Source organism: Caretta caretta, chromosome 11 (genome assembly GCF_965140235.1).
Source record: "Caretta caretta isolate rCarCar2 chromosome 11, rCarCar1.hap1, whole genome shotgun sequence".
Classification (NCBI taxonomy): Eukaryota; Metazoa; Chordata; order Testudines; family Cheloniidae; genus Caretta; species Caretta caretta.
In genome coordinates, this window is record NC_134216.1 from 51,403,148 (window position 1) to 51,429,945 (window position 26,798).

At 39.5% G+C, this 26,798-nt stretch overlaps 1 protein-coding gene across 16 annotated transcripts in view; it reads left to right on the forward strand.

Annotated features, from left to right (window-relative positions):
• GULP1 (GULP PTB domain containing engulfment adaptor 1) overlaps positions 1–26,798 on the forward strand; it is a 287,093-nt gene that overhangs the window by 198,384 nt on the left and 61,911 nt on the right. For 13 of the 16 annotated variants that reach the window (XM_048869672.2, XM_048869673.2, XM_048869674.2 and 10 more), the window contains one exon: positions 18,856–18,927. The exons of the other annotated variants lie outside the window; for them this stretch is intronic. In XM_048869672.2, coding sequence (XP_048725629.1) covers positions 18,856–18,927 — 72 coding nt within the window. The remainder of the gene's footprint in view (positions 1–18,855; positions 18,928–26,798) is intronic. 16 annotated transcript variants of the gene reach the window in all.

Consider the following 26,798-nt stretch of genomic DNA (forward strand, 5'->3'; position numbering starts at 1 on the left):
GGTTACTTACAGTGTGCCACAATAACCTGAGGAAATTTACCTTGAAAATATTTGATATCACAATGCTGCTGTTCAGTTAACTGCAGCATTATGGTGGCTCATTTTTCTATTTTGTATTAGCATTGCAGGAAAACTATAGGAAATGAGCCATAACCTAAACTTGTGTAGTCTAGTGGCCTCATGCAGTAAGTAACAACGAAAACATTTTTTCACACTTCAGTGGTTAAGTGGAAATATTACTGATAACTCTATTGTCAATGGATTTACAAACGTATCCAAAGAGAATCTGAAGAGATGGAGGTAGAGGAAAAGCTAATCTCTCCACCCATTTGTTCAGTTTCTGCAAAGAGAATTTCACAGGTTTATAGGTATGTCAAATGCAAATAATTCTCCTTAGCTGCTGAGTCTGTTTGCCTTTAAACTACCTTGCTCAGGTCATTTGGGTGGCATGTAAGAATTCTGAGAGTTATAATTATTGAAGTTATGTCATATGATTAACTTACAAGAGTACAGAATTTATTGGCATTTACTTTTCAAAATGGAATGTCAAATAACATGACAACTTACTCATATTTGAAAAATTTGAATATGAGAGAGCATCCTGGTAGAAAATAGTGGTTTGGTAAGTACCGATTACATGGCTCTGGTGATCTCATTTATACCTAGCAACTGATATTGCCTGAGAAGAATCTAATTCCCACTGTAAGAAATTAAGCATAATGGACTACTTTGTCTATTGTCTGATTATGTGTTGTGCTTGATGGTCCATGATTAAGGTTGTTGCTGAGTTTCCATTGTATGTGAAATTACTTCTCAGATCAATAGACAAAGGTCTACTGTATATTCACTGATCTATGAAGTGTATATATATGGCCAAAGAGGAGAATTGGACAAGAGATTCCTGAATCATGATACCTTAAAAATAAATATATTTATTAAAGTTCAAGAACTCTTCTATTTTTTTAAGTGAACACAAATTCTTTGAGCCAAAAGATAAAAATAACTTCAACTGGTAACAGTGAGCTTAGGAAGTTTTGTGGACAAGAAACAATCTAGTTATAGAATCAAATTTTCTGAATTTAGGCATTCAAATCATATTTTGCAGGTCTAAAATGAGTGGATGCTTAAATGTCAACTTGAGCACCCATATGTGGAATTTGTCTTCCTAAAGTAGGTGCCCAAGTTTGAAAATTAGCCCACCTTCAATATGCATACATACAGTGGTTCAGATTTACTCACACTACAGTAGAACCTCAGAGTTACGAACACCTCAGGAATGGAGGTTGTTCATAACTCTGAAATGTTCGTAACTCTGAACAAAGTGTTATGGTGGTTCTTTCAAAAGTTTACAGCTGAACATTGACTAAATACAGCTTTGAAACTTTACTATGCAGAAGAAAAATTTTGTTTTTAACCATCTTAATTTAAATGAAACAAGCACTGAAAAAAATTGCCTTAGCTTGTTGAATCTTTTTTAACTTCCCATTTATTCTTTTTAGTAATTTACATTTAACACAGTATGTACTGTATTTGCCTTTTTTTTTCTTTTGTCTCTGCTGCTGCCTGATTGTGTACCTCTGGTTCCAAATGAGATGTGTGGTTGACTGGTCAGTTCGTAACTCTGGTGTTCGTAACTCTGAGGTTCTACTGTACACAATATGTATCATGAATATGGAGCTATTTGCATGAGAAATGTCACTGTAGGCTTTGAGTTCCTGGATCTGCTCACCAAATCATTTAGGTAGGGATGTGCTAGAAAGGGTTACATTTCAGCAGTATGTGTAAAGTTGCCACACACAGTATTGTCAACCCCAGGTGTTCAAAAGTCATAAGTCAAGGATCAAAATATTACAAGATTGGCTTAAAAATAATGATAATTTTAAAATATGCATTTTTAGTTTTCTTCGTTTGTTTTTTCAGCATTTAGGGTTCACATTTTTTAGCTTTTTCCCACAGCTATGAAGCCTAGAATTTTTTTCTTTTTTATGAAAGCTGTGTATGACTCCAGAAAGTCGGGGCTTTAAGAAAACCACAAATATCATGGCACTTGTAATAAAATTACAAGAGTTGGTAACACTGCACGTATTTCTACAGGACACTATGCAGTGCTGTCCTTCCTGATGACTCTCTTGCACTTCCTCAGAGAGATAGGAACCAGATGTAGAGACTAAGGGCTTGTCCACACTGAGACTTAGTGCGTGGCAAGCCAGAGTGTGAATGTACAGAACACCAGCCTGCTGAATACTAAGTTTCTGTGTGGACCCTGCTATCCCATGCTAAAAGCTCCCTAGTGCGCTTTGACTTTCTGCACAGCAGGGTGCACATGGCAACTCAGTGCATGGCAGGCTAATGCACTGTAGAGTTACACCCCAACTTGCCCTGCAGTTGTAGTAGGGATTAGTGCTCTCTACAGCTTTTAAATACAATTAGCTCTGCTGACAATGAATGGTGACTGGCTGCGTAACACCTTCTTCCCCACACAAGCAAATCCTCATTTGTCGTTAAGAGAGATTGAGAGCCCCCAATAACAGAGGTTTCTAAACAAGTACAAATAGTGAAGACAAAAACATTGCAAGATGACAGCATTACAACTTTGCCACCCCCTCCACAGTACAAATCCACCCCTTAGGTGATAACCGAGTGTAATGTCACAGGAATGAATGGTGAATGATCTTCAGTTGCAGGGAAACTAAACACTCACAAAGCTACATAGCCCACAAGTTTTGTGACAGTGTTCCCTCATGTATCTCTTCCAACAGCTGTACAGGATGTGAAGGTGTCCATGAGCACAGGCAGGTGTCATCCTCTGCCTTCCTGCTGTGCCTACATGTGTGTACATATGGTATCCCTGATTTCCCTTGCCCAGTGGGAACCACGACCAGCATGCACGTGGGTGGGATCCAGCTGCCTGTACAGTTTGCAAACCAGATTTGTCCTGAGCCCACTCAGGATGGAAGAACTGCTTTTTACCCTCACAAATGTTATAGAGTGCATAGTGGGGGACTATTATATGAATGGTATGTGCCACATTGGCATCCAGACAGGTGCATATACACCACCACTGAGTCTTCAGCCTACTAAATGTGCACTCCATGACCATCCTGCTGCTACTGAGCTTGTAACTGAATTCCCTTTTTCCAGGGTAGCTGATGTTGAGGTATGGTTTCATGAACCAAGTTAGGAGTGGGTAGATAGGGTCACCCAAAATAACAGTTGGCACAAAAACACCATCCAGAACAATATCAGTTCTGGGGAATATCAGCCCCTTCTTCCTCCTTCAAGTACAATCCTGTTGGCATCATGAGAGTTTCCCACATTTGTATTCATGCCTCTGTGATCCACTAAGCTTTGCAGAATGAGTGCACAGTAACTTTTCAGTTCATATATTCACTTGCCTCTTGTGCTGGACAAAGTATTAAGATATGGCTGCCATTGATGGCCCCTGCACAGTTCAGAAACCGCATCCTCTGAAATCCACCTATTATTTCTGGAACTTCTCTTATGGCAAACACCTGTGGGTAGAGCACAGTGTTAATTGCAACAGTATGGCAAACACCTGTGTGTAGAGCACAAACCTGCACGACAACTACCCGACAGTGGACTTTCCATCTCCAAAGTAGTTTGCAATGGACCTGTAGCTGTCTTGTGTTGCCAGATTCTACAAGGCAAGAGAAACCCGCTTCTGAAGCAGTGTGGCTTCCCTGTGTCTGCCATTGGAGGCTTGGTGCAAGCTCCTGACACAGCTCCATGAAGGTCTGTTTCCTCATTCTGAAGTGCTGGTTGTCCCAGATTTCCAAAGTGATGTGATCCTACCGCACCATGCCGGTTCTTCTGCACCAGAAGTGACAGTCCACCCATAGGTATACCATGGAAATACTGGCATTCACTGTATGTGAATGAATGAATGAATGAATGAATGAATGGTCATTGACCTTCAAAGTCATCTGTCTTCAGTGTATCAGAAAGTTCTGTCTAAATTCCATCCAGGGTTCCTGATGATCACCTTCCACTGCATAACCATCTGTCCCACAGTAAGGAGCAGGACCAGAACCGCCTCATCATGCCAGTGCTTCATGTCTTCCATCCAGTTTGCAGGAAGTAACAGTAGGGGAAACATGATCAGGAACTTCCATTAGCAAATATGTGAAGGCGGGGGACAGGAAGGACTGGCAGAGAAAAAAAGGGAGGAGGTGTTGCTTTATATATTGAAAATGTATACACTTGGACTGAGTATGAGATGGAAATAGGAAACAGACTTCTTGAAAGTCTCTGGGTAAGGATAAAAGGGGTAAAAACAAAGGGTGATGTCATGGTAGAGGTCCACTACAGACCCCACCTAGCCAGGAAGAAGAGCTGGATGAGGCTTTTTTAAAAACAGCTAACAAAATCATCCAAAGCACAGGACTTGGTGGTGATGGGGGATTTCAACTACCCAGACATCTGTTGGGAAAATAACACAGCAGGGCACAGATTATCCAACAAGTTCTTGGAATGTATTGGAGACATTTTTTTATTTCAGAAGGTGGAGACAGCTACCAGGAGAGAGACTGTTCTAGATTTGATTTTGACAAATAGGGAAGAACTGGTTGAAAATTTGAAAGTGGAAGGCAGCTTGGGTGAAAGTGATCATGAAATGATAGAGTTCATGATTCTCAGGAATGGTAGGAGGGAGAACAGCAAAATAAAGACAATGGAGTTCAAGAAGGCAGACTGAAGCAAACTCACGGAGCTGGTAGGTAAGTTCCTTTGGGAAGCAAGTCTAAGGGGAAAAACAATAGACGACAGTTCACAGTTTCTCAAAGAGACATTATTAAGGGCACGGTCAAACTAACCCACTGCGTAGGAAAGATAGTAAGTATGGCAAGAGACCACCCTGGTTTAACCAACAGATCTTCAATGATCTAAAAATCAAAAAGGAGTCCTACAAAAAGTGAAAACTAGGTCAGATTACAAAGGATGAATATAAACATAACACAAGTATGTAGGGACAAAATTTGAAAGGCAAAGGAACAAAACAAGATCAAACTAGACCAGTCCTTGCTTACAGACAGCCCCCCAACCTGAAGCAAATACTCACCAGCAACCACACACCACACAACAAAAACACTAACCCAGGAACCTATCCTTCCAACAAAGCCTGTTGCCAACTGTGTCCACATATCTATTCAGGGGACACCATCATAGGGCCTAATCACATCAGCCACACTATCAGAGACTCGTTCACCTGCGCATCTACCAATGTGATATATGCCATCATGTGCCAGCAATGCCCCTCTGCCATGTACATTAGCCAAACTGGACAGTCTCTACGTAAAAGAATAAATGGACACAAATCAGATGTTAAGAATTATAACATTCAAAAACCAGTCGGAGAACACTTCAATCTCTTTGGTCACTCGATTACAGACCTAAAAGTGGCAATTCTTCAAGAAAAAAACTTCAAAAACAGACTCCAACGAGAGACTGCTGAGTTGGAATTAATTTGCAAACTGGATACAATTAACTTAGGCTTGAATAAAAACTGGGAGTGGATGTGTCATTACACAAAATAAAACTATTTCCCCTCCTACTGTCCTTGTCAACTGCTGGAAATGGCCCACCTTGATTATCACTACAAAAGGTTCCCCTCTCCCCCCGCTCTCCTGCTGGTAATAGCTCACCTTTCCTGATCACTCTTGTTACAGGCTGTATGGTAACACCCATTGTTTCATGTTCTCTGTGTATATAAAACCTCTCCACTATATTTTCCACTGTTTGCATCCGATGAAGTGAGCTGTAGCTCACAAAAGCTTATGCTCTAATAAATTTGTTAGTCTCTAAGGTGCCACAAGTACTCCTTTTCTTTTTAAAGGGGAACAAGAAAAGTTCTACAAATATACTAGAAGAAAGAGGAAGACCAAGAACAGGGTAGGCCAATTACTCAATGAGAAGACAGGGGAAATAACAGAAAATGTGGAAATGGCAGAGGTGCTTAATGACTTCTTTGTTTTGGTTTTCACCAAGAAGGTTGATGGTGATTGGACATCTAACGTATTGAATGCCAGTGAAAATGCGATTGGATCAGAAGAGGCTAAAATAGAGAAAGAACAAGTTAAAAATTACTTGGACAAATTAGATGTCTTCAAGTCACCAGGGCTTGATGAAATACACCAGGGCCTGACTGAGGAGATATCTGAGCCATTTGTGATTGTCTTAGAGAAGTCATGGAAGACAGGAGAGATTCTAGAAGACTGGAAAAGGGAAAATACCGTGCCAGTCTATAAAAAGGGAAATAAGAACAACCCAGGGAATTACAGACCAGTCAGCCTAACTTCTGTACCTGGAAAGATAATGGAGCAAATAATTAAGCAATCAGTTTGCAAACATCTAGAAGATAATAAGGTGATAAGTAACAGTCAGCATGGATTTGTCAAAAACAAATTGTGTCAGACCAACCTGATAGCTTTCTTTCACAGGGTAACAAGCCTTGTGGATGGGGGGGAAAGTGGTAGACGTGGTATATCTTGACTTTAGTAAAGCTTTTGATACTGTCTTGCATGATTTCTCATAAATAAACTAGGGAAATGCAATCTGGATGGAGCTACTATAAGGTGGGTGCATAACTGGTTGGAAACCATTCCCAGAGAGTAGTTGTCAGTGGTTCACAGTCATGCTGGAAGGGCATAATGAGTGGGGTCCCAAAGAGATCAGTTCTGGGTCTGGTTCTGTTCAACATCTTCCTCAGTGATTTAGATAATGGCATACAGTGTGCACTTATAAAGTTTGCAGACGATACCAATCTGGGAGGGGTTGCAAGTGCTTTGGAGGATAGGATTAAAATTAAAACAATCTGAACAAACTGGAGAAATGATCTGAAGTAAATAAGTTGAAATTCATTAAGGACAAATGCAAAGTACTCCATTTAGGAAGGAACAGTCAGTTGCACACACAGAAAATGGGAAATGACTGCCTAGGAAGGAATACTGTGGAAAGGGATCTGGGGTCATAATGGATCACAAGCTAAATCTGAGTCAACAGTGTAATGCTGTTGCAAAAAAAGCAAACATCATTCTGAGATGTATTAGCAGGAGTTTTGTAAGCGAGACCGTAATTCTCAGAAGTAATTCTTCCGCTCTACTCTGCTCTGATTAGGCCTCAACTGGAGTATTCTGTCCAGTTCTGGGCACCACATTTCAGGAAGGATATGGACAAATTGGAGAGAGTCCTGAGAAGAGCAACAAAAATGATTAAAGGTCTAGAACATGACCTATGAAGGGAGATTGAAAAAATTGGGTTTGTTTAGTCTGGAAAACAGAAGACTGAGAGGGGACATGATAACAGTTTTCAAGTATATAAAAGTTTGTTACAAGGAGGAGGAAGAAAAATTGTTCTTCTTAACCTCTGAGGATAGGACAAGAAGCAATGAGTTTAAATTGCAGCAAGGGAGGTTTAGATTGGACATTAGGAAAAATTTCCTAACTGTCAGGGTGGTTAAGCACTGGAATAAATTGCCTAGGGAGGTTGTGGAATCTCCATCATTGGAGACTTTTAAGAGCAGGTTAGACAAACTCCTGTCAGGAATGGTCTAGATAATTAGTCCTGTCATGAGTGCAGAGGACTGGACTAGATGACCTCTTGAGATTCCTTCCAGTTCTATGATTCTATGACAGTAACAACAATACACATCAAAGTGATTCCTAGAGTGTCTTTCTTGGATAATGCCCAAAATGGTAGCGCTAACATTATGAAATAACAGCAGCAATGTGGACACGGGTATACACGTGTACACCACATTACACCCATGTCCAGCACAGTGTAGTGTGGACATTTGGAACAGCACAGGAAGCATATACATGGTCTCATACTCATCTATGCTGGTACACATACTCATAGCCTGAGTCTCCATGTAGACAAGCCTTTGGAATACCATCAGGCCAGATTACAGTAGCATCAATATTGTGTTTATTTTGTAAGTTATTACTTGTTGTTAGTTATCCTAAATCTTATGTCAGTCATCACTGAAATGCTGCAAAGGGCTCTACAGGGAGGATAAATAATAATGTAAAAACAGGACAGGTTAGCTTGGTGCCATCTGTCCGAAGGCAATTAGATGTCTGTCAGGTTAGTAGTGAACTTAATAGATTTGGAATAGGGAGTGTAGGAACTGTAGTCACTTGGGGACAGTGCCCTGACTACACACACAGAGCCCCCAGTGAAGTGCATGGAAATAGTGTGCACTCATGCAAGGAAAAAGTTTGCTCCCTTGTGTAACAGCCAGAAATGAAAAAAAAAAAATAATTTATGTCCAAATAAAAATCCAAAGGATTGAGCTTGGGAGCTTTGTCTTTTTTGACACTGATAATTTTTTGTTATGGTTTCTGTTTTCCCTACATTCAAAAGCAAAGTTTTCTTGACTGTGAGGAGTAATGAATCATGTGAAGAGAGAGTAGTAACTCAGAACTTTGGACATTCAGAGTTTAAGACACTACCTATAACAAAGAATGTATAAGAAGACGTTATTTTCAAGAAATAAATTGATACCATCAGGAGAGAATTCTCTCTCCCTCCTAATAATTTTTCCCTTTCTTGCCTGTCACCAACTCTGAAGCTGTCATGTTTACATATCTGCTCTGGTCAGTTTACATGTCAATAATTCAGAAAAAAACAGCCAACAAATTGATGTGCATGTCACAGCAGTATCTCTTATCTTGTACTGTGAAAACATGTATCTTCCTCATACTTGCCTCCCCCTTATTATTTGTATGGGAGCTGCGGGAAGAGGCGCGGGCTAGGCCACTGCTTCCCACAGCTCCCATTGGTCAGGAACGGCGAACCGCCGCCACTGGGAGCTGTGAGCAGCCGTACCTGTGGACGCTCAGGTAAACAAAGCGTCTCGCAGCCCAGCAGGGGCTTACCCTGAACAAGCCGTGAACCAAGTTTGGGAATACCCGCTATAGAGCCTATGACCCTACTGCCTGATCCTGCAATCCTTGATTCACGTAGGCTAAGACTGTGCCCAAGAGAAACACTCTGAGCCACTTTTCCTCCCCTCCTTGCTCCTGGGAAGTAGCATTGTATTGGTTGCCTATACCAGCAGTACATCACTACCCGTGGCCGGAAAGACAACAGGAGCAATCCACCCATTCCCCGTCCTCTTGTTCTGGGAAAAAAGTGAGTTTGCATGGAGTCTGCTTATTCTTTCATGCCTGTAGCTAAGATCCAGGTAGCCCTCACAAGTTGAAAGGGATACTGTTTTTTCTGCCTTTCACAGACTCATGGTCTGAGTCAAAATCTGGCTCTATAGGTTTTCAGGATTCAGGTTTGGAGTGTAAGATCTTCAAGGCATGATCATCTGGTTACTTCTTACTAAATTAATTCCATGTCACTGCCATTGGAGGGGTCTTGGACATTGGTGCCCCTCTGTCCCTTTTGTTTGCTGCCTGTGGCACATAATAGTTTAGTCTCCTGAGAGCTGTAATACTTTGATGTAATTCTGGTTGTTGGCTTGGTGTGGGGGTAGCTGGATGGTGTTTTGTGGCCTGTGATGTATAGAAGGTTAGACTACGTGATCTGGTGGTCCCTTCTGACCTTAAATGCCAACTCTTTAAAAACATGCCTGTAAAATGCTGTTCAAATCTATAACACTGTAGTATATGTTTCAGAGGAACAGCCGTGTTAGTCTGTATTCGCAAAAAGAAAAGGAGTACTTGTGGCACCTTAGAGACTAACCAATTTATTTGAGCATCAGCTTTCGTGAGCTACAGCTCACTTCATCAGATGCATACCGTGGAAACTGCAGCAGACTTTATATATACACAGAGAATACAGTGGGGTGGGAGGAGGTATTGTTTCATATTCTCTGTGTATATATAAAGTCTGCTGCAGTTTCCACGGTATGCATCTGATGAAGTGAGCTGTAGCTCACGAAAGCTCATGCTCAAATAAATTGGTTAGTCTCTAAGGTGCCACAAGTACTCCTTTTCTTCTTACTGTAGTATATGTTTTGTTTTGTTTTTAATTACCAATATCTTCTGTAGTGAGAGTTCTGTCAAGATAAGCTTTGTCCTTTGCAGGAAGTAATGCTTCCCTCTCTTTGTCTAATCTGCTCTTATCTTCCTTATAGAGATGTGGGCAGTATCTTTTAATGTTATAATTTCTTGGGGATTTGTTATTCTTACTCCTATTTACAGTCTGATGGTTACCCCATTATCTGATTTTTTTAATACATCATGTTAATTGCTTTTCTTACAGATTCCTGCAGTGTTCTTTCTCTGATAAACCTGAGAACATGAGTTTTGATTACTTACAAAGTTTTGGGCAATTTTGGAGACAAATTCTGCTTACAAATGAGCTGGGTCAGCTAATACAAATGTATACTCTAGAATCTAGATTCTTGACCTTTTTCTCTCTTTCAAGCTTGGAGGTGTGCCCTGCAACAGTGGGTCAAATTCAGTGATAAATCAAAGGGAATCTAAGATGGTATAATTCATACATTCTTCTGGTCTCCTTGGCTTTTAAACTACACCAAATTAGATTCAGTTACACTCAGCCTCCCTTACCCCCATATCCACTTAGCAACATGCAAATTTGTAACCTACACTTCTTTTCCCATAACCTCTGAATTTGGCCAGGCAGGAGAGGTCAGAAAAGAGGTGTAGCAAGAGAAGCTATGAACTGAAAGGTGTAAGAAGACATAAATTTAAAGCAGAAGCTAGTCTATTTCCCACATTCCTATTCTATTGTGCTGAGGTGGCCTATTTTAACCTATGCCTTCTCTTTGGTTCGTTTCCTTCCTATATCTTCTGGCCCATTGATATGTAAGTTACACCAGTTTAGATTCCCTTAGGCTATGTCTACACTACAAGCTAGGGGTGTGATTCCCAGCTTGTGTACACGTAGCCGTGGTAGTCCAATGAGAGCTAGCCTGAGTATAAATTGCAGTGAAGTTGCAGAAACACGAGCTTCAGCATAGGCTGTACAAGCATGGGTGCTTCCTCGGCTAGTCCACACTGAAGTCCATGCTGCCACAACTTTGCTGCTACCAGTACTCAAGCAAGCTGGCTCAGGGAATCGCTGTACTAAAATTGGAAGAGTGATTGCAGCTTGTGTAGATCTACCTAAATCATTACAACACCTCTAGACCCCTAAAAATTAAATTTTAATTTAATTTTAAACCATTTAAATGTAATGGTTTAAAATTAAATTAAAACAGTTTATATTCCCTTGGATTAATTTAGAATTTGCCACATTTGCCATATCTTCAACATTCTCAATGAACAAGACAATTCTTTTTCTTGTTAAGTAACTAAAAATCTAATTTATAGCCCTATTTCTTCTAACTTGAGATTCATGGCTTCATCATCTCCTCAGAATCGTTCTGCAGTCTGGGTTCTCCTGACTAGAATAAGATGTTTACCATCCTTTCTGTTTACTAAAAAAGAACACCTTTGCAGCCTATTACTGAGTCTGGGCTGTATTTGATTTATTATGCAAATCTCGTAGAACAGCAAAGAAGGTCCCTATTCCCATAGCCTTAGAAGATAAGCTCAGAGGGTTTTCAATCAGTTGCCAGAGACTGCAAGCCACTGTTCTCAGTGCCTTTCAGGGAATCCAGTACTGTCCATGCAGTATTGAGCAGTTTCTTAAATGTGCTTCCAATCAGAGACCCCTGGCCCCAATCAGGTTACTTTCTGGGGAATTAATATTTATTCAGACTATTTTTTTCCAATATTTATTCACATCCTGGGAAGGACACTGCTTTATAGGCTCTGTGTCCACATTAACAGCGCCCGCACTAACAGGAGAAAAGTCTTCGAGAAAAGTCTTAGAGAACTTAGAGAAAAGTCTTGCCTGTTAATTATTTTCCAAGGTGTGGCCCTCCTAGGACTCCCCTATGCACACGCACACTCTGACAAAGCTTTTAGCTAAGAGGGAGATCAGAAGCCTATCTCAGCTGGAACTGATTGTCAGAGAATCATGAGGGGGAATGGCACAAGAGCCAAAAGTATTTTTAAATAATGCATTCATATCTCAGACTGGAAGACAAGATACCCCACCCCCAACTCTACACTAACATAACTCATGCCTTGAGTAATGATTAGTAAGTTAGAAATATATTCATCTAACTATTTTCAGCATGAATTCAGAACAACTGAATTTGGTTTCATTTGCAACTCTTACCCTTCTGAAGCACTCCATTTTTGTCCTCCCGTTATTGTTTTGTTTCATTACATACCTTCATTATTGTAGTGTTGTGAGATTTGGGTATATTTAGTCTTACTTTCAGCAGTAAATCAACATCCTTCCAACTTCTACTTTTTAAAGAGTTAATTTATCAGATTTTGGCAGCAGGTTTCTAGTGAAATTTACATTGCTTTCTGCCTTTCTTTGTTAATGGTATACATTTGGTGGGTACTTTATTTTTTCTATTGCTGCCTTTAAATTCAGATAAATGAGAACTTTTAACATTCAGTGATTTCAAAGCCACAAGGAAATTCTAATTCAGAAAGATTAAAAGCTTGGGGGGGTTTTAAACTAGGACTGCGGTAACAAAAGAAAACAGATCTTATTATTGCGTCAGTAAAATATCCTGCACTGCTCTCTACTGGGAGAGTGGAATTTAAAGCTTTAATATCCTAAAATGCATCTAAAACTAGTCTACCAGTCAGATTTATCATTAACGTACCATCATCTTTTTAAAGTGATCAGTAGTTAATTATTGAAACTTGTTTTTCTGGATCTTATATTTTGAAATCTTTTTTTTTCTTCATTCTGAAAGATAGTTTTTCAGTGTAAAAATGTTTTAAAAGAAGTAGAGTATATAATTAAATCTAAAATATAGTGTCGGGGAGGGGAAGTATTACCTCAGTAGAGGAAGAGATTAGTGACATTAGCCATTGTGGACAATGGACAAAATATAGTAGGAGCTCTAGGCATCATTATTTTTTTTATGAATAGGTAACTACTTAGCATGCTCAAGCGTGATAAGCTGGTCAGGTAAAAAGGAGTCCGAGTTTAGACAGCATTTAAACAGGCTTGGGTGTGTTTCATTTACACAACAAAAAAGCAAATGTTAAGAGAGGCCTCTTTTTATGGAAACAAATAAAAATGCAGCTGGGCATCAGCCAAGGTACAATTACAAAGGGCTCCCATTAGCTTCAGTGGGACTTGGGTTGGCCCTAAATGCACCTTGCTTACGCTGAATTGAAAGCAACAGTCTCAGCTGTAGCTGTCTTCAAAGTGCTGGAGGACACATGATTCCCACCCTGAGGGGAGGGGGCTGTTTTCTTGCTCCTTGCCTGACACAGCCCTCTGGGCCGTGTTTCTCTTGTTGGGTGGTGGGCCAGGTTTGTTACCTTGCTGAGGGCAGGGCAGGTAAATTTGCTCCTTCTAAACTTTGACTGTAAACTCTTCGGGGCAGGGACTGTCTTTCTGCTGTGTGTTTATACAATGTCTGGCCCAAATGGGGCCCTGGTCCCTAACTGAGGCACCGAGCTGCTACCACAACACACATAATATCCAGAAGGGTAATCTCTGGTGAGTTCAATACAACGTTGTATATCAATAAAATGCAGTATCTGTGATATAATAATGGGTCAATAGTGCCTGTAAAATAAATTAGTAACTAACAGTAGCAAAATAATAAACAATATTATAAAATGTCAAAGAGAGTAAGACCGTGTGCAATATGTTTTAAATATAAAAGTCTGTATTATGGAGTCTGACTTGACCTGTCTCAGAGGATTCATTGACAGGATTCCTGATAGATACAGGTGCAAGTGAGATCAGAATGAGTCCCATGGTTAAAAGCACAGCTTTTGATTAATCTGTGGAGAAAATAAATGTTTGGAAGAAAGGCAAACAACAATTAAAATATATACTATTTTGTATAAAAATAAATCAACTTTACAACAGTTTAATATATATTTGTACAGAGTGTTAAAATTCATCAGTTTTGAAAATCCAGCTTCGTAAAATATACAAATGAAAACTTTACACAGCATTACTAAATGTTTGCTTTAGTTCTAGACTTGCACTTGAAATATCTGACAAAGATAAATATAGTCACATAAGTATTATACTGTGTGCCTTTTTGTTTGGAATGTTTAAAAAAACCAGAAGGATAAATCTGTTACATGAATAACTATTTTATCAGTTGCAAATATCAAGTATAATTAGGAAATGTAATCAAATACATATATGTATTTTCTCCAAAGTCAATCCATGCTGTAAAGTGAGTAAGTGAACAATCTCAAGGCATTAATATATTGACTGTACACTGCATAAAGGATAAACTCTTAAAAGAGAAAAACTTTACATATATCATGAAGAGATGTTGATTTTTTTTCATTTCCCCTTCATGCTTTGTGTGTATATAAAAAGATCTTCTACACTTTCCACAGTATGCATCCGATGAAGTGAGCTGTAGCTCACGAAAGCTTATGCTCAAATAAATTGGATTACCAGCAGGAGAGTGGGTTTGTGGGGGCGGGGGGTGAGAAAACCTGGATTTGTGCTGGAAATGGCCCACCTTGATTATCATACACATTGTAAGGAGAGTGATCACTTTAGATAAGCTATTAGCAGCAGGAGAGTGGGGTGGGAGGAGGTATTTTTTCATGCTTTGTGTGTATATAAAAAGATCTTCTACACTTTCCACAGTATGCATCCGATGAAGTGAGCTGGACCTCACAAAAGCTTATGCTCAAATAAATTGGTTAGTCTCTAAGGTGCCACAAGTACTCCTTTTCTTTGTGCGAATACAGACTAACACGGCTGTTACTCTGGAACATTGTACTAACTGTATCAGAAGTATTAACTCAATTACTAGAATTGTTCATATTATTAACTATTTATTTTATTATATTTTATTATTTTATTTCATTTGTTTATTTCAGTGGTGCCCAGAGATGCTAATGGTGACTGGGGACCCATTGTTCTAGGGCTTGCACAAACACTAATCTCTGTCCTGAAGAGGTTACGATCGAAAGCCCTGAACCTGCAAACACTTACATATCATGAGTGGTCCCACTGAAACCAATAGGACTCCTGATGGTCTTGAAATTAAACATGCATGTACATGTTTGCAGGATTGGCACCTATTATTTGACAAGGCTCAACAATTGGGCAAAATAAACAGAAGGAAGCAATTGAAAAGAGAGGATGTGGGCAACAGTGATAGGAAATATATAGTTACGTAGACGAGCTATATGCACATTTAAATGGCTATAGAGTCAGGTGGTTTTTAAATTAGAATTAACTAATCAACATTTTCTGAATTTTGAATTTTTGACAAGGTTTTCAGTTGAAAATTCAGTTTTAATGAGGAAAAAAATCAAAAATATATCATTTTTTGCAGGTTGATCAGCTTTAATTATAATATAGATGCTCCAACGCATAAAATATGGTTTTGTTCATTGTTAACCTGTACAAAGTTTGTAGCTTTACACTTATGACTTACCCGAAGACCAAAGGAGACAGTTAATTTACAAAGGTCATGGATGAGACATGATAAACATATAATAGTCAATTACTAACGTTATTACAAAAATAAGAACATACCTGAATAAAACAGCTGCAGTCAGTGGATGCCATAAACAAATTTCAGATACGGACAACTTAAATAATGACATTAGCCCATGGACTCAGATATTGTATGAGTAATATTGACATTTATGCTACAAACCTTCATTATGTTTTTAGAATAAAATGTTTCCCACTATCTTTTCCTATTCTGCATACTTTATTATGTATAATCTTTGATTCCACATGTAGTGTAAAATTGTTGAGTTTAATAAAACCTGTTATAGTGATGCTAGATGTCAAAACTAATATTAATCCATGAGGCACTGCATTGCAAATGATTGGAAAAATTCTGATTAGTTAATTTCTCTTCCATAAATGTTGATGTAACTGACAAAATATTTCCATATAATTTATGGGAAATGCATGGTCTTCATTGTTGATTTGTTTTTGGAAGATTTTGCATAATCTACATTTACATAGTTTTTGAATGAGTTTGTCACGTAATCATGTAATCCTATGCTTGCAATACTTTATCTTTCTATTTTAGATGTCTGGCCCCATCCCTTTGCTCCCCACCCCCAAGTGCTCAGTCGGGAATATACCTGAGAAGTATTAAAATTTAAAAAGGTTTATTTCTACTTTGGGTAATATTCATTGTGGATCTCCATGTACAAGCTGTTGTTTGAAATCCATGTAAATCAACAGGACCGATAACATGGATTTTTACTGCCGTAGCGAGTGTCAAATGTAGGCTCAACAAGAGACTAATTTGATAGTAATTTTGTTTGCCTTCAAACCTGTATTGAGAGATGGTGGGCTCCTTACCCTGATAACTCTTGTGGACATGTTAGGTGCAACCACATAAAAGTATTAAGAGGCACCCGTGGGAGAAGTTCTCTTGTGCCCAGGCCTGCACACCCATTTATTCATGCCACCTCCACACACACAACCCTCACTTCTGAGGCTCACTCAAGAATCCTGCCCCAACACCCCATCACATATATTACACTCAATACCGCCCACATGCTCAAATACCCACATGAACACACCCCACCCCAATCACTCCTTGCAATCTATTCTCATGTATATACATATCCATATTCCCCTTTCATTCTTACCTATCCACACTCACGCTTCTGCCCTTTTACCCATCCACTCCTCACTCCTGCCCTCATCTTTGGGCATATTCCGGTGCTCTAGCTCCCACCTCCTCACACATACCTATCCACCCTGTCCCCTTCTTTCTATCTCTCTCACATACAGCATCAGAGAATTGTTCTTGTCCATCCATAGACAGACATGTCCACTCCATCACTTTTGTGCCCAATATATTACCTCCTCATCTAAAAGAAAAGGGGGAAAGGATATGGACTGAGAGAGCCTCTTTACAGTCCAGGGCTCAAAGCTCAGAGGAGGAGGAGTTGAGGGCGTTATAGAAAGATCTTCATTCCCCGCCTTCACATGGGCCTATGGAACTAGAGCTACTGGACAGTCTTCAGTCTCCTTCTCTGATGGTACAGCTGCTGGAAGCCTGAGCCAATTTTAGTTCCCTAAACAAGAGAGCTGCTGGGGAGTTGACTGAGCCAGAGGCAGGATAGGGCACTGGGGTGCACACTTTGCTGAACACGTGCATTTACTTTGGGGCAGGGAAAGAGAATTGCCACTGAGGCACCTGGCTATATTTGGGATGGAGGGATATCAATAGAGAGAGGAGAGAAAAGACATATACCTCTCCCTCATGTGAACTCTTTAAAATTATTCCCTGAGTGTCATTTATCCAGGGAAGAACCTTCCCTCTATTTTAAGACCTCAGGAGATGCACTGAGTATGTCAACAATTCATAAGAATAAAAAAAAACCCACTGTGTAAACCTTTTGATGTGGCAAAACCTCTCTCTCCCAAGTCGGGTATTACAGTAATGTTGAGTGTTGATGACAAACATGCATGGTATTTTTATGTACACGCTGTTGTACTCAAGATGGCATATTCTACTCAGGTAATAGGAACAGATTTTTAGTGAGACTGTGTTGTTTATTATAAGATCTATCGATGGAGTAGGTAAACTTTTATATAGGTGCACTGTAGTTTCTTCAAAATGATCACAAAGTACATTGCTCTGAGTACAGTAGCTGTACTGTAGCAAGAAATTTAATGAAATTCTTATCAAGCACCTTAGGGAATTAGAAGAATATTGGAAAACTGCTGTAACATGAGCAGCTTGTGAATTGCTTTGAAGTCACTTTAAATTCACAATTCATGCACCTCTCTGTGCATTATGTATGTTGGTACAGATGAATGAAAATCAAATATTGCATGAAGAACCCTGCTTTTTATTCATATTTAGAGTATGTGTGTATATATATTTCTCTGATTACTATTCTTAAATTTTCCAGAGTCCTCAAAACTTACATGTCTAAATCATTGTCTTAAGTTTTTGTGTTCTTCTTTTCTGACAGAATTGTGCATACGCAAACCCTCAGACATGGGTGAAAAAAAACCGTGTAATTTTATGTAGAAATCAGATAGATAGGTACATAATTACTTGATTTAAGCCCACAAACTCAATCTGAGCACCTCCACTGCACCTTACACATGCAAAGTTTTGGAATCCAAGCAATTGAGCATGCAAATATCTTAAGAAAGGTGCTTTTGACCTTCAAATCTCAAAGCTAGGAGAGGTGTCTTGAAATAATTGGCCCTCACTGCACATTTTTATGTGCATACTTGTTTTTGTTAAAACAAGATTTTGTTAAAAACATAGAGCTAAATTTCTGATATTCTATTATTGTGTAAATTGTTTCAGTGTTACTTTTGCCAGTGTAAGTCAGAAGCTATTCCACTGAAGTCAATGTATTCCACAGTGAGAGCAGAATCAGTCTTCTAATTATCCTTTACCATGCTTGTGAAGCAACCTAGTTCAAACTGGTAGCTGAATTTACATCTTGGAAACATCTTATTTCACTGGTGCTTCTAAAATACTTGCACTGTTCCATTCTTTCCCAACAGTCATGACATTTCCATTATGACAATGCCAGGAGGAAAAGAATAAAATTATATTCTACAGAGGGAAAGTAACTTGATCAGAAATCCAAGGACTTCTGTGAGATCAAACTAAGTAAAATGGGTTTTAAAGACTGCTTCAAAGAACTTTGATGTTTTCACTCTAATTAGGAGTTTAATTTCTATTGCCTTCATTTCCTTTGATTAAAAATAAATATATAAAGATCCACCATTAGACAACAAAATCAAGTGCTGAAAGAATTGTATTTCCAAAATATTATTTACAAAGTTAATCAGTAAATTGTGCCTTTCAGCATGTCACATTTTTCTCACAAATTACAATATTTTCAGTTTCTTGGCAGTACAGAAGTGGAGCAGCCCAAAGGTACAGAAGTTGTGAGAGATGCTGTTAGAAAACTAAAGGTAGGGAAGCATTTTTATAAATATAGATAAAACCGATGCATATTATATTGTATTATATATAGCTAAATAAATGACAGTATACATTTACAGCATGTCAAAAGCTGTGACTTTTACTAACCTCACTACTATGTAAATACTTTTGTATTGTGTATATACCACCAGATCTTCTACTCTTCTGCCCAAATGTTTCAGAGACTGTCTTGCTAGGAAAGATAACTCCCAATAGTAGCATAATACCTGCATTCAGCAAATTGTTTGGACCTTATTAATTCTAAATTATTTATCAACAGTTTTATTTAGTTTCAGCTAACCACATAACCATTCTAATCGGGATATAAAAAATCCTGTTGCCTGTCAGTGCAAGACAACCAAAAACTTGTTTAGACTTAAGGCTCATTTCTGAGAATCACATCTAATCTGAGGTTGAAAGTGAAAATGCCCTGCTGCATCAGTTTTCCTGGAAGTGGCACCAAACAATCAAAGAAACGGGTGACTGGTGCTCTCAGCTTAGCACTTGGTTGAATTCCAGTCATTTTCATCCTGTGCAGCACTTCAGGAGGAATGAACGGAACTAACAAATCCTAGAATCCTAGATATAACTATGTAACTCAGGTGTGAAAAATCGCCCCTCTTCCCCGAGCAACGTAGTTATACTGCCCTAACCCCTGGTGTAGACAGTGCTATGGCAACAGGAGAGGTGGATTAACTACACCAATGGGAGAAACTCCCCTTCGCATAGTGGCATCTTCTCTAAGGGCAGGCACACTTGAAATGCTGCATTGGCCCAGCTGCAGCGCTTAAGTGAAGACGGTCCTGCACCAACGGGAGAGGTGGATTTTTCACACCCTTGAGCGACGTAATTATACTGATATAGGTTTGTAGCATAGACCTGGCCTAAAGCTCTATAGCAGCACAGCTGCTCTGCTACATGTGAAGAGAAGCCCTAAGCAGGGGTAGCCAATTGGCAGACCACGGGCCACTTTTGAATGGACCCTGAAATCTTTTTATTTACTTATTATTTTCATTATTTTTATTATTTATGTTATTATCTTCTCTGGAATCTGGGTCTTTACTATACCTTGATCAAGAAATTTGGACCTTGACAAAAAATTATTGACTACCCCTGCCCCAAGGTCAATGGGAATTTTCCAGAGTAAAGGCTGAAGAGATGGTGGCCTTAAAAAAAAAAAAAAAGAGAAAGAGAGAGAAAGAGAATAATTGAATATCAACATTTGACACCTAGGTTTTTCTTGGAAAAGCATTTCTAAGAGCAATTAGTAGCCTCACTGAGATGTGTTGGAATGGATTTTTTTTAAAAAGACATTTTAGAGTTTCTAATTCTCTCCATCCTTAAAACACCATCAAGTGATCCCCTCTATAATCAAGCTGGCTCACTGTTAGGCCTCAACTATATTATTATGTAACCCTCAGTGCATTCAGTGGGAATTTTGTATATTGGACTACAAGATCAAGCCCTTTTTGTTGGTTCCAGGGAGAAATCAGATGGAAAAAAAGGAGGTTTCTTACAGTGTAGGGGAATATACTAGCAAAGGGCTAAAATCTCCAAATGGATCGGCTTGCATGCATCCCTGTCCTAGGCAAATACTTGTGCAAGATCAAACACTAAAGATTACAGATATATATTTATAGTAAGATTTCTGTGCATGATTTGAGTAAAATGCTTTCCATAATTAGCTGGTGCATTGGTAAGCAACTACATGATATCATAGAATCATAGGACTAGAAGGGACCTCGAGAGGTCATCTAGTCCAGTCCTCTACACTCATGGCAGGACTAAGTATTACCTAGACCATTCCTGACAGGTGTTTGTCTAACCTGCTCTTAAAAGTCTCCAGTGATGGAGATTCCACAACCTCCCTAGGCAATTTATTCCAGTGCTTAACCACCCTGACAGTTAGGAATTTTTCCTAATGTCCAATCTAAACCTCCCTTGCTGCAATTTAAGCCCATTACTTTTTGTCCTATCCTCAGAGGTTAAGAAGAACAATTTTTCTTCCTCCTCCTTATAACAACCTTTTATATACTTGAAAATTGTTATATCTTCTCTCAGTCTTCTCTTTTCCAGACTAAACAAACCCAATTTTTTCAATCTTCCCTCAAAGATCATGTTTTCTAGACCTTTAATCACTTTTGTTGCTCTTCTCTGGACTTCGTCCAATTTGTCCATATCTTTCCTGAAATGTGGCGCCCAGAACTGGACACAATACTTCAGTTGAGGCCTAATCAGTGCAGAGTAGACGGGAAGAATTATTTCTCAAGTCTTGCTTACAACACTCCTGCTAATACATCCCAGAATGATATTTTCTTTTTTTTTATTATTCATATTTAGCTTGTGGTCCATTATGACCCCCAGATCCCTTTACGCAGTATTCCTTCCTAGGCAATCATTTCCCATTTTGTATGTGTGCAACTGATTGTTCCTTCCTAAGTATATTACTTTGTATTTGTCCTTACTGAATTTCATCCTGTTCGCTTCAGATCATTTCTCCAGTTTGTCCAGATCATTTTGAATTATAATCCTATACTTCAAAACACTTGAAACCCCTCCCTGCTTGTTATCATCCGCAAACATTATAAGTGTACTCTCTATGCCATTATCTAAATCATTGATGAAAATATCGAACAGAACCAGACACAGAACTGATCCCTGTGGGACCCCACTCATTATGCCCTTCCAGCATGACTGTGAACTGCTGATAACTACTCTCTGGGAACAGTTTTCCAACCAGTTTTGCACCCATTTTATAGTAGCTCCATCTAGGTTGCATTTCCCTAGTTTGTTTATGAGAAGGTCATGTGAGACAGTATCAAAGGCTTTACTAAAGTCAAGATATACCACGTCTACTGCTTCCCCCTATCCACAAGGCTTGTTACCCTATGAAAGAAAGCTATCAGGTTGGTTTGGCACAATTCGTTCTTGGCAAATCCATGCTGACTGTTATTTATCACCTTATTATCTTCTAGATGTTTGAAAATTGATTGCTTTATTATTTGCTCCATTATCTTTCCAGGTACAGAAGTTAAGCTGACTGGTCTGTAACATCCCCGGGTTGTCCTTATTTCCCTTTTTATAGATTGGCACTATATTTCCCCTTTTCCAGTCTTCTGGAATGTGTCCTGTCTTCCATCAATTTTCAAAGATAATTGCTAATGGCTCCGATATCTCCTCAGTCAGCTCCTTGAGTATTCTAGGATGAATTTCATCAGGCCCTGGTGACTTGAAGACATCTAACTTATCTAAGTAATTTTTAACTTTTTCTTTCCCTATTTTAGCCTCTGATCCTACATCATTTTCCCTGGCATTCACTATGTTAGACCTCCAATTGCCACCAGCCTTCTTGGTGAAAACTGAAACAAAGAAAAGGAGTACTTGTGGCACCTTAGAGACTAACCAATTTATTTGAGCATGAGCTTTCGTTTATGAGAAGGTCATGTGAGACTGTAGCTCACGAAAGCTCATGCTCAAATAAATTGGTTAGTCTCTAAGGTGCCACAAGTACTCCTTTTCTTTTTGCGAATACAGACTAACACGGCTGTTCCTCTGAAACCTGAAACAAAGAAGTCATTAAGCACTTCTGCCATTTCCACATTTTCTGTTATTGTTTTTTTTCTCCCTGAGTTTGCTTAAATCTGCCTTCTTGAAATCCATTGTCTTTATTTTGCTGTTCTCCCTCCTACCGTTCCTTAAAATCATGAACTCTACCATTTCACAATCACTTTCACCCAAGCTGCCTTCTACTTTCAAAATCACAACCAATTCTTTCATGTACATAAGCTTCTGAATCACAGCTATTGTCAGAGTTACACAAAGATCTTCAAACTGTTTTGGAGGCTATCTAGTATGTATGATTTTATATAGTTTTTAATGGCCCAATCCTATAGTTGCTCTACATGAACTACCTCCATTTAAATTTGTTTGAGGACATACTATCCAGATGAGAAAATTTATGGATACAATTGAAAATTTTTAGAACTCCTCCCCTCCCCTGCAAAAGAAAGAAAGAAAGAAAACCATGGATTAATGAAAAGGCTCTGTGTAGAAACAATCCTCAGTAGATTAAAACCTCCCTTTCAACATCACTTCCAATACATAGCATTGACTATGTTCTGAATCTGAATTCCATGAAATACATAGATACTGAGTTTATTCTTATTCAGAAAAATAGCCTCTAGTTTGCTTTTAAAAAATAGGAATGTCCGTTAAAATTTAATAAAACTACAGTAAAATCATAGTTTCAAAAAGGATTCCATTATATAGAGAAGACAAAAATATGCTTAAAGAATTTTTAGACCCATATGAAAGAGGAGTTGTTATTAATGAAATGATTTATGATTAGCTTGTGGTATTGTATTTTTTGGTCATGTAGTTCTGGTTTTAATCAAAATGAAACTAATGTCTTGCACAAAAGATTGGATCCAGCAAGATACTAAGCTACTCCTGAGACATGTTGAGGACTTCCCATGACAGGCCACATTAGTTCATTTTGAAACATTAGCATATTTAGACTGGTATAAACCATGTTGGTGTGTCATGTTTTCATTATTGAGCCATCGTCACAACAGTCTGTGTCAGAATGAAATGTTTAATGATAATTTATTATTTCTTACTCACTTGATTCTAGGAATTAGGAGTTCCCAACTCACATAGCTTGAAGAGTTTAATACTTTCCTGCCAAAAAAACCCAACATGGTACAAAATCATAGTATACAACAATTTAGAATTTGATTTTTACCAGCAGGTGGAGCTGATGTTCTACAGCAAAACAATAATTGATGTATTTTTTCTTAATACTTCCCCACACACTTTTATTTCATATACTAATTTCATGTTTTTTAAATGCTCAGTTATTTTACTGGGTCATTTGCAGTTTTAACCATGACATGATTGTTAGAAGACACCAAGCCACTTTCTCACTTTGTCTCATTTACTGAGCAGATCTACTCAATTTTCTTTATCCAGAATGTTATTAAACTTTGCCTTGTTTTCAGATTATTTTAGGGCACAAGTGAAGGATGTTGAGAATCATAATTATGCAGGGAATAGAGAAAATTTGGCACTGTAGTGTTTTACAGCATGTGTTTATGAACACTTCTAAGATGGATAATGGGAACACTTGCCTCTAACATTTCTGAGCTGGATTTTCTAGAATTCTAGTCAAATGAACATCTAGGAGAGAAAACTGGCGTAGTAGAGATAGGTCGAAGAAATTTGCAATTAGATCTGAACTTGCCCAAAGTTTGAAAGAGTTCAGCTGCAATTTTCTAGTTCAAGCCCATCTATAGTACTTGTATGTGTAACTAGATGTATGTGGAAACTAAGGGATATACATCTCTGATTAAGCGTCCCTTCCCTCTGCCTTTCTTCAGTGGCATTATGTAGGGAGCACCTTTCAATACAACAGTCAGTGCAGGGGTGACAGAAATAAGGAAGGAAGGGGAGGTCAGCCATTGAAAGGGCTTTGGCATCTGGACAGCAAAAAGACCAGGCAATGAAGGAGGGAGCCTTTGAGTCAGGCTGACCCATGGCACCTCCTTCCAAGGGCAGCAGAAGGAAGCTACCCTCATCTACTATACTTATTCTAGTCAGAGACTGACTGGGGAAGAACCGTGCTAATATGGGGTTTCAAAATAGGGTGACCAGATGCTAAATACAAAATATCGGGACCGCCGCAGGGGGAGCGCCTTTTCAATTGTTACACTCACTCGGCACGTTAGGTGGCGGGGGAAATAAATCTTTCTGGAGAAGAAAGAAGTACCCGCCACCAAAGTGCCAGGTGAGTGTAACAATTGAAAAAGGGCTCTCCCTGCCTGTCACCGCCGCTAAGGGGAAAAAAAAAAAAAAAAAAGATGTGCCCGAAACAAAATATTGGGACAAATGGCGTCCCGACCGTACTTCAGGCAGGACGCGGGACAAACTGCTCAATATCGGGACAGTCCCAGTTTTATCAGGACGTCTGGTCACCCTATTTCAAAATGACTCAGGTTGCTTACACTCCTCTGCCTTGCCGAGGAGAAGTGGCATTTCAGGGTGGCCAGGCTGCTGCTGCAGCAGGGAAACCACCTGGAGGGGACAGAGAGGAACTGCAAGTGAGTATTTCATTCCTAGGCTCAGATCCTCTTTCCTTTGCAGCCTCCAAAGGAAGAAGGCCTGCATGAAGGGATCTTGATGGCCAGGAATCACGGCTGCTCTCTGTTCTCTTTCTCCCAGCTTGGTTGTTGTCCAGCAGCAGTGTCTGACAACTCTCAGTCATCAAGCTGCTTTGAAGTCCACTCTCCCGTAGATGGAGATTAGGAGGGAGAGCATAAGAGGCACCAGTCACTTTGGAGCCCCAGCTTCAGCAAGTTCATTCCTCAATTTATCCTCTTTTCCTTGATAGGATGTAGAAAATAAGGTATTTCCTGTACATACTACCCAGTGTGTGTTGTCTGCACATACTACCCAAGAGAAGTAGCCACCTCTTGCAGTTATTAATAGACTAGAGGGATGATCAAAGGCACCATTTCTATTCTGTGCTTTAAAAGCTGTTGTGTTGCCCTGTCAGTAGCCGAGCTCCCACCCTTTCCTCCTTTTCACTACGTTGGTGGATTTCCAGAGGACACTTTGAGTCCTTTTACCCACCATGTTGTAATCACAGGAGAAAAATGGGGCACATGAGATCTGAAGATGAGGGCTGGTAGAAGTGGGGGGGGGCAGTGAAAAGACTATGTGGAGTGCAAAAAAGCCCCTCAGTGCACCCCCAAAGTCAGCCTGAAAGAAGCATCCTTGACCCATCCAACAACTCTACACGGGTAGGAACACCGACTTACGACCCACTTTAGTGTCTGCCAGACCGTGGAGCATGGAAAAAGAACCCTCCCATCAACCTGGAAGAGATTCATCTGCTGAGAGCCTAAGGAGATTACTTGCACACATATACCTGGCAGCCCTTAAGAGACCCTCAAATGGGAAGGCGAAGGAAGCAGCAATACAGAAAACTGCCTCATCTGTTTCCTTGCCTTCCACTACCATCCTGCCCCTTAGCTCCTCATGCCTGCTGGGCTGCCATCCTGTGGGTCTTGTACACTTGGAGGGGAGAGGAGAGAAAATGGGACTGAGTCCCTTACAGCACTTTCCCATGCAGACTCAGTGGTGAAACCCCTTACCAAAGCTGGCAGATTGTTTAGGCTTCCTCCCAGCCTGGTAGGCCTAGTGTAACTCTCTTTTCTACCCACCCTAGCTGGTACAATTCTGAGAAACTTACCCCTTCCAGCTGTATCTTAAGGGATCCAAATGTTCTTCTCTTTGAGTGCTGTTCTTTGTTCTTGCTGTTTGAAGGCTAAATTTCAAGGACCCTCTTTCCTTAGATGCATTTATTGCACCTAGCATGGTGGGGCCCTGCTCGGGGGTGATACGTAAAATGAAGCAGCAGCTGCAGTATGGCTAAACTCTTCTTCTATCTTCTGCTGATGTTATCATGGCAGGGTTGGGAGAAGCATCTTCCCACATTTAGGTAAAGAAGGTGAGAATTGGATGGCGGTCCCCAGATAAGCTAAAATCAAAGTGAGAACAGGATTTGTTTTTAATTCATGGCCTTCATGAAAGAGTTTAAGTCAGTTGCCCAAGTTCACACAGGAAGTTGGTGTGATAGCAGAGAATTGAACTCTGGTCTCCTTGGTCCCAGGCTAACAACTGAACCATCTTCCCTTTAAAAAATGAGGCTATAGGGAATACAATTAAATCCATAAAATGAAATATAAATGTTAAGTAAACTTATATAACTTTGATTTGGCATTTGATGTTCATTAATCATTGTATAATCCAATACTTCTCTAAGTAGATCATCTGTGCAGATTTTAAAATCTCTGTTTTT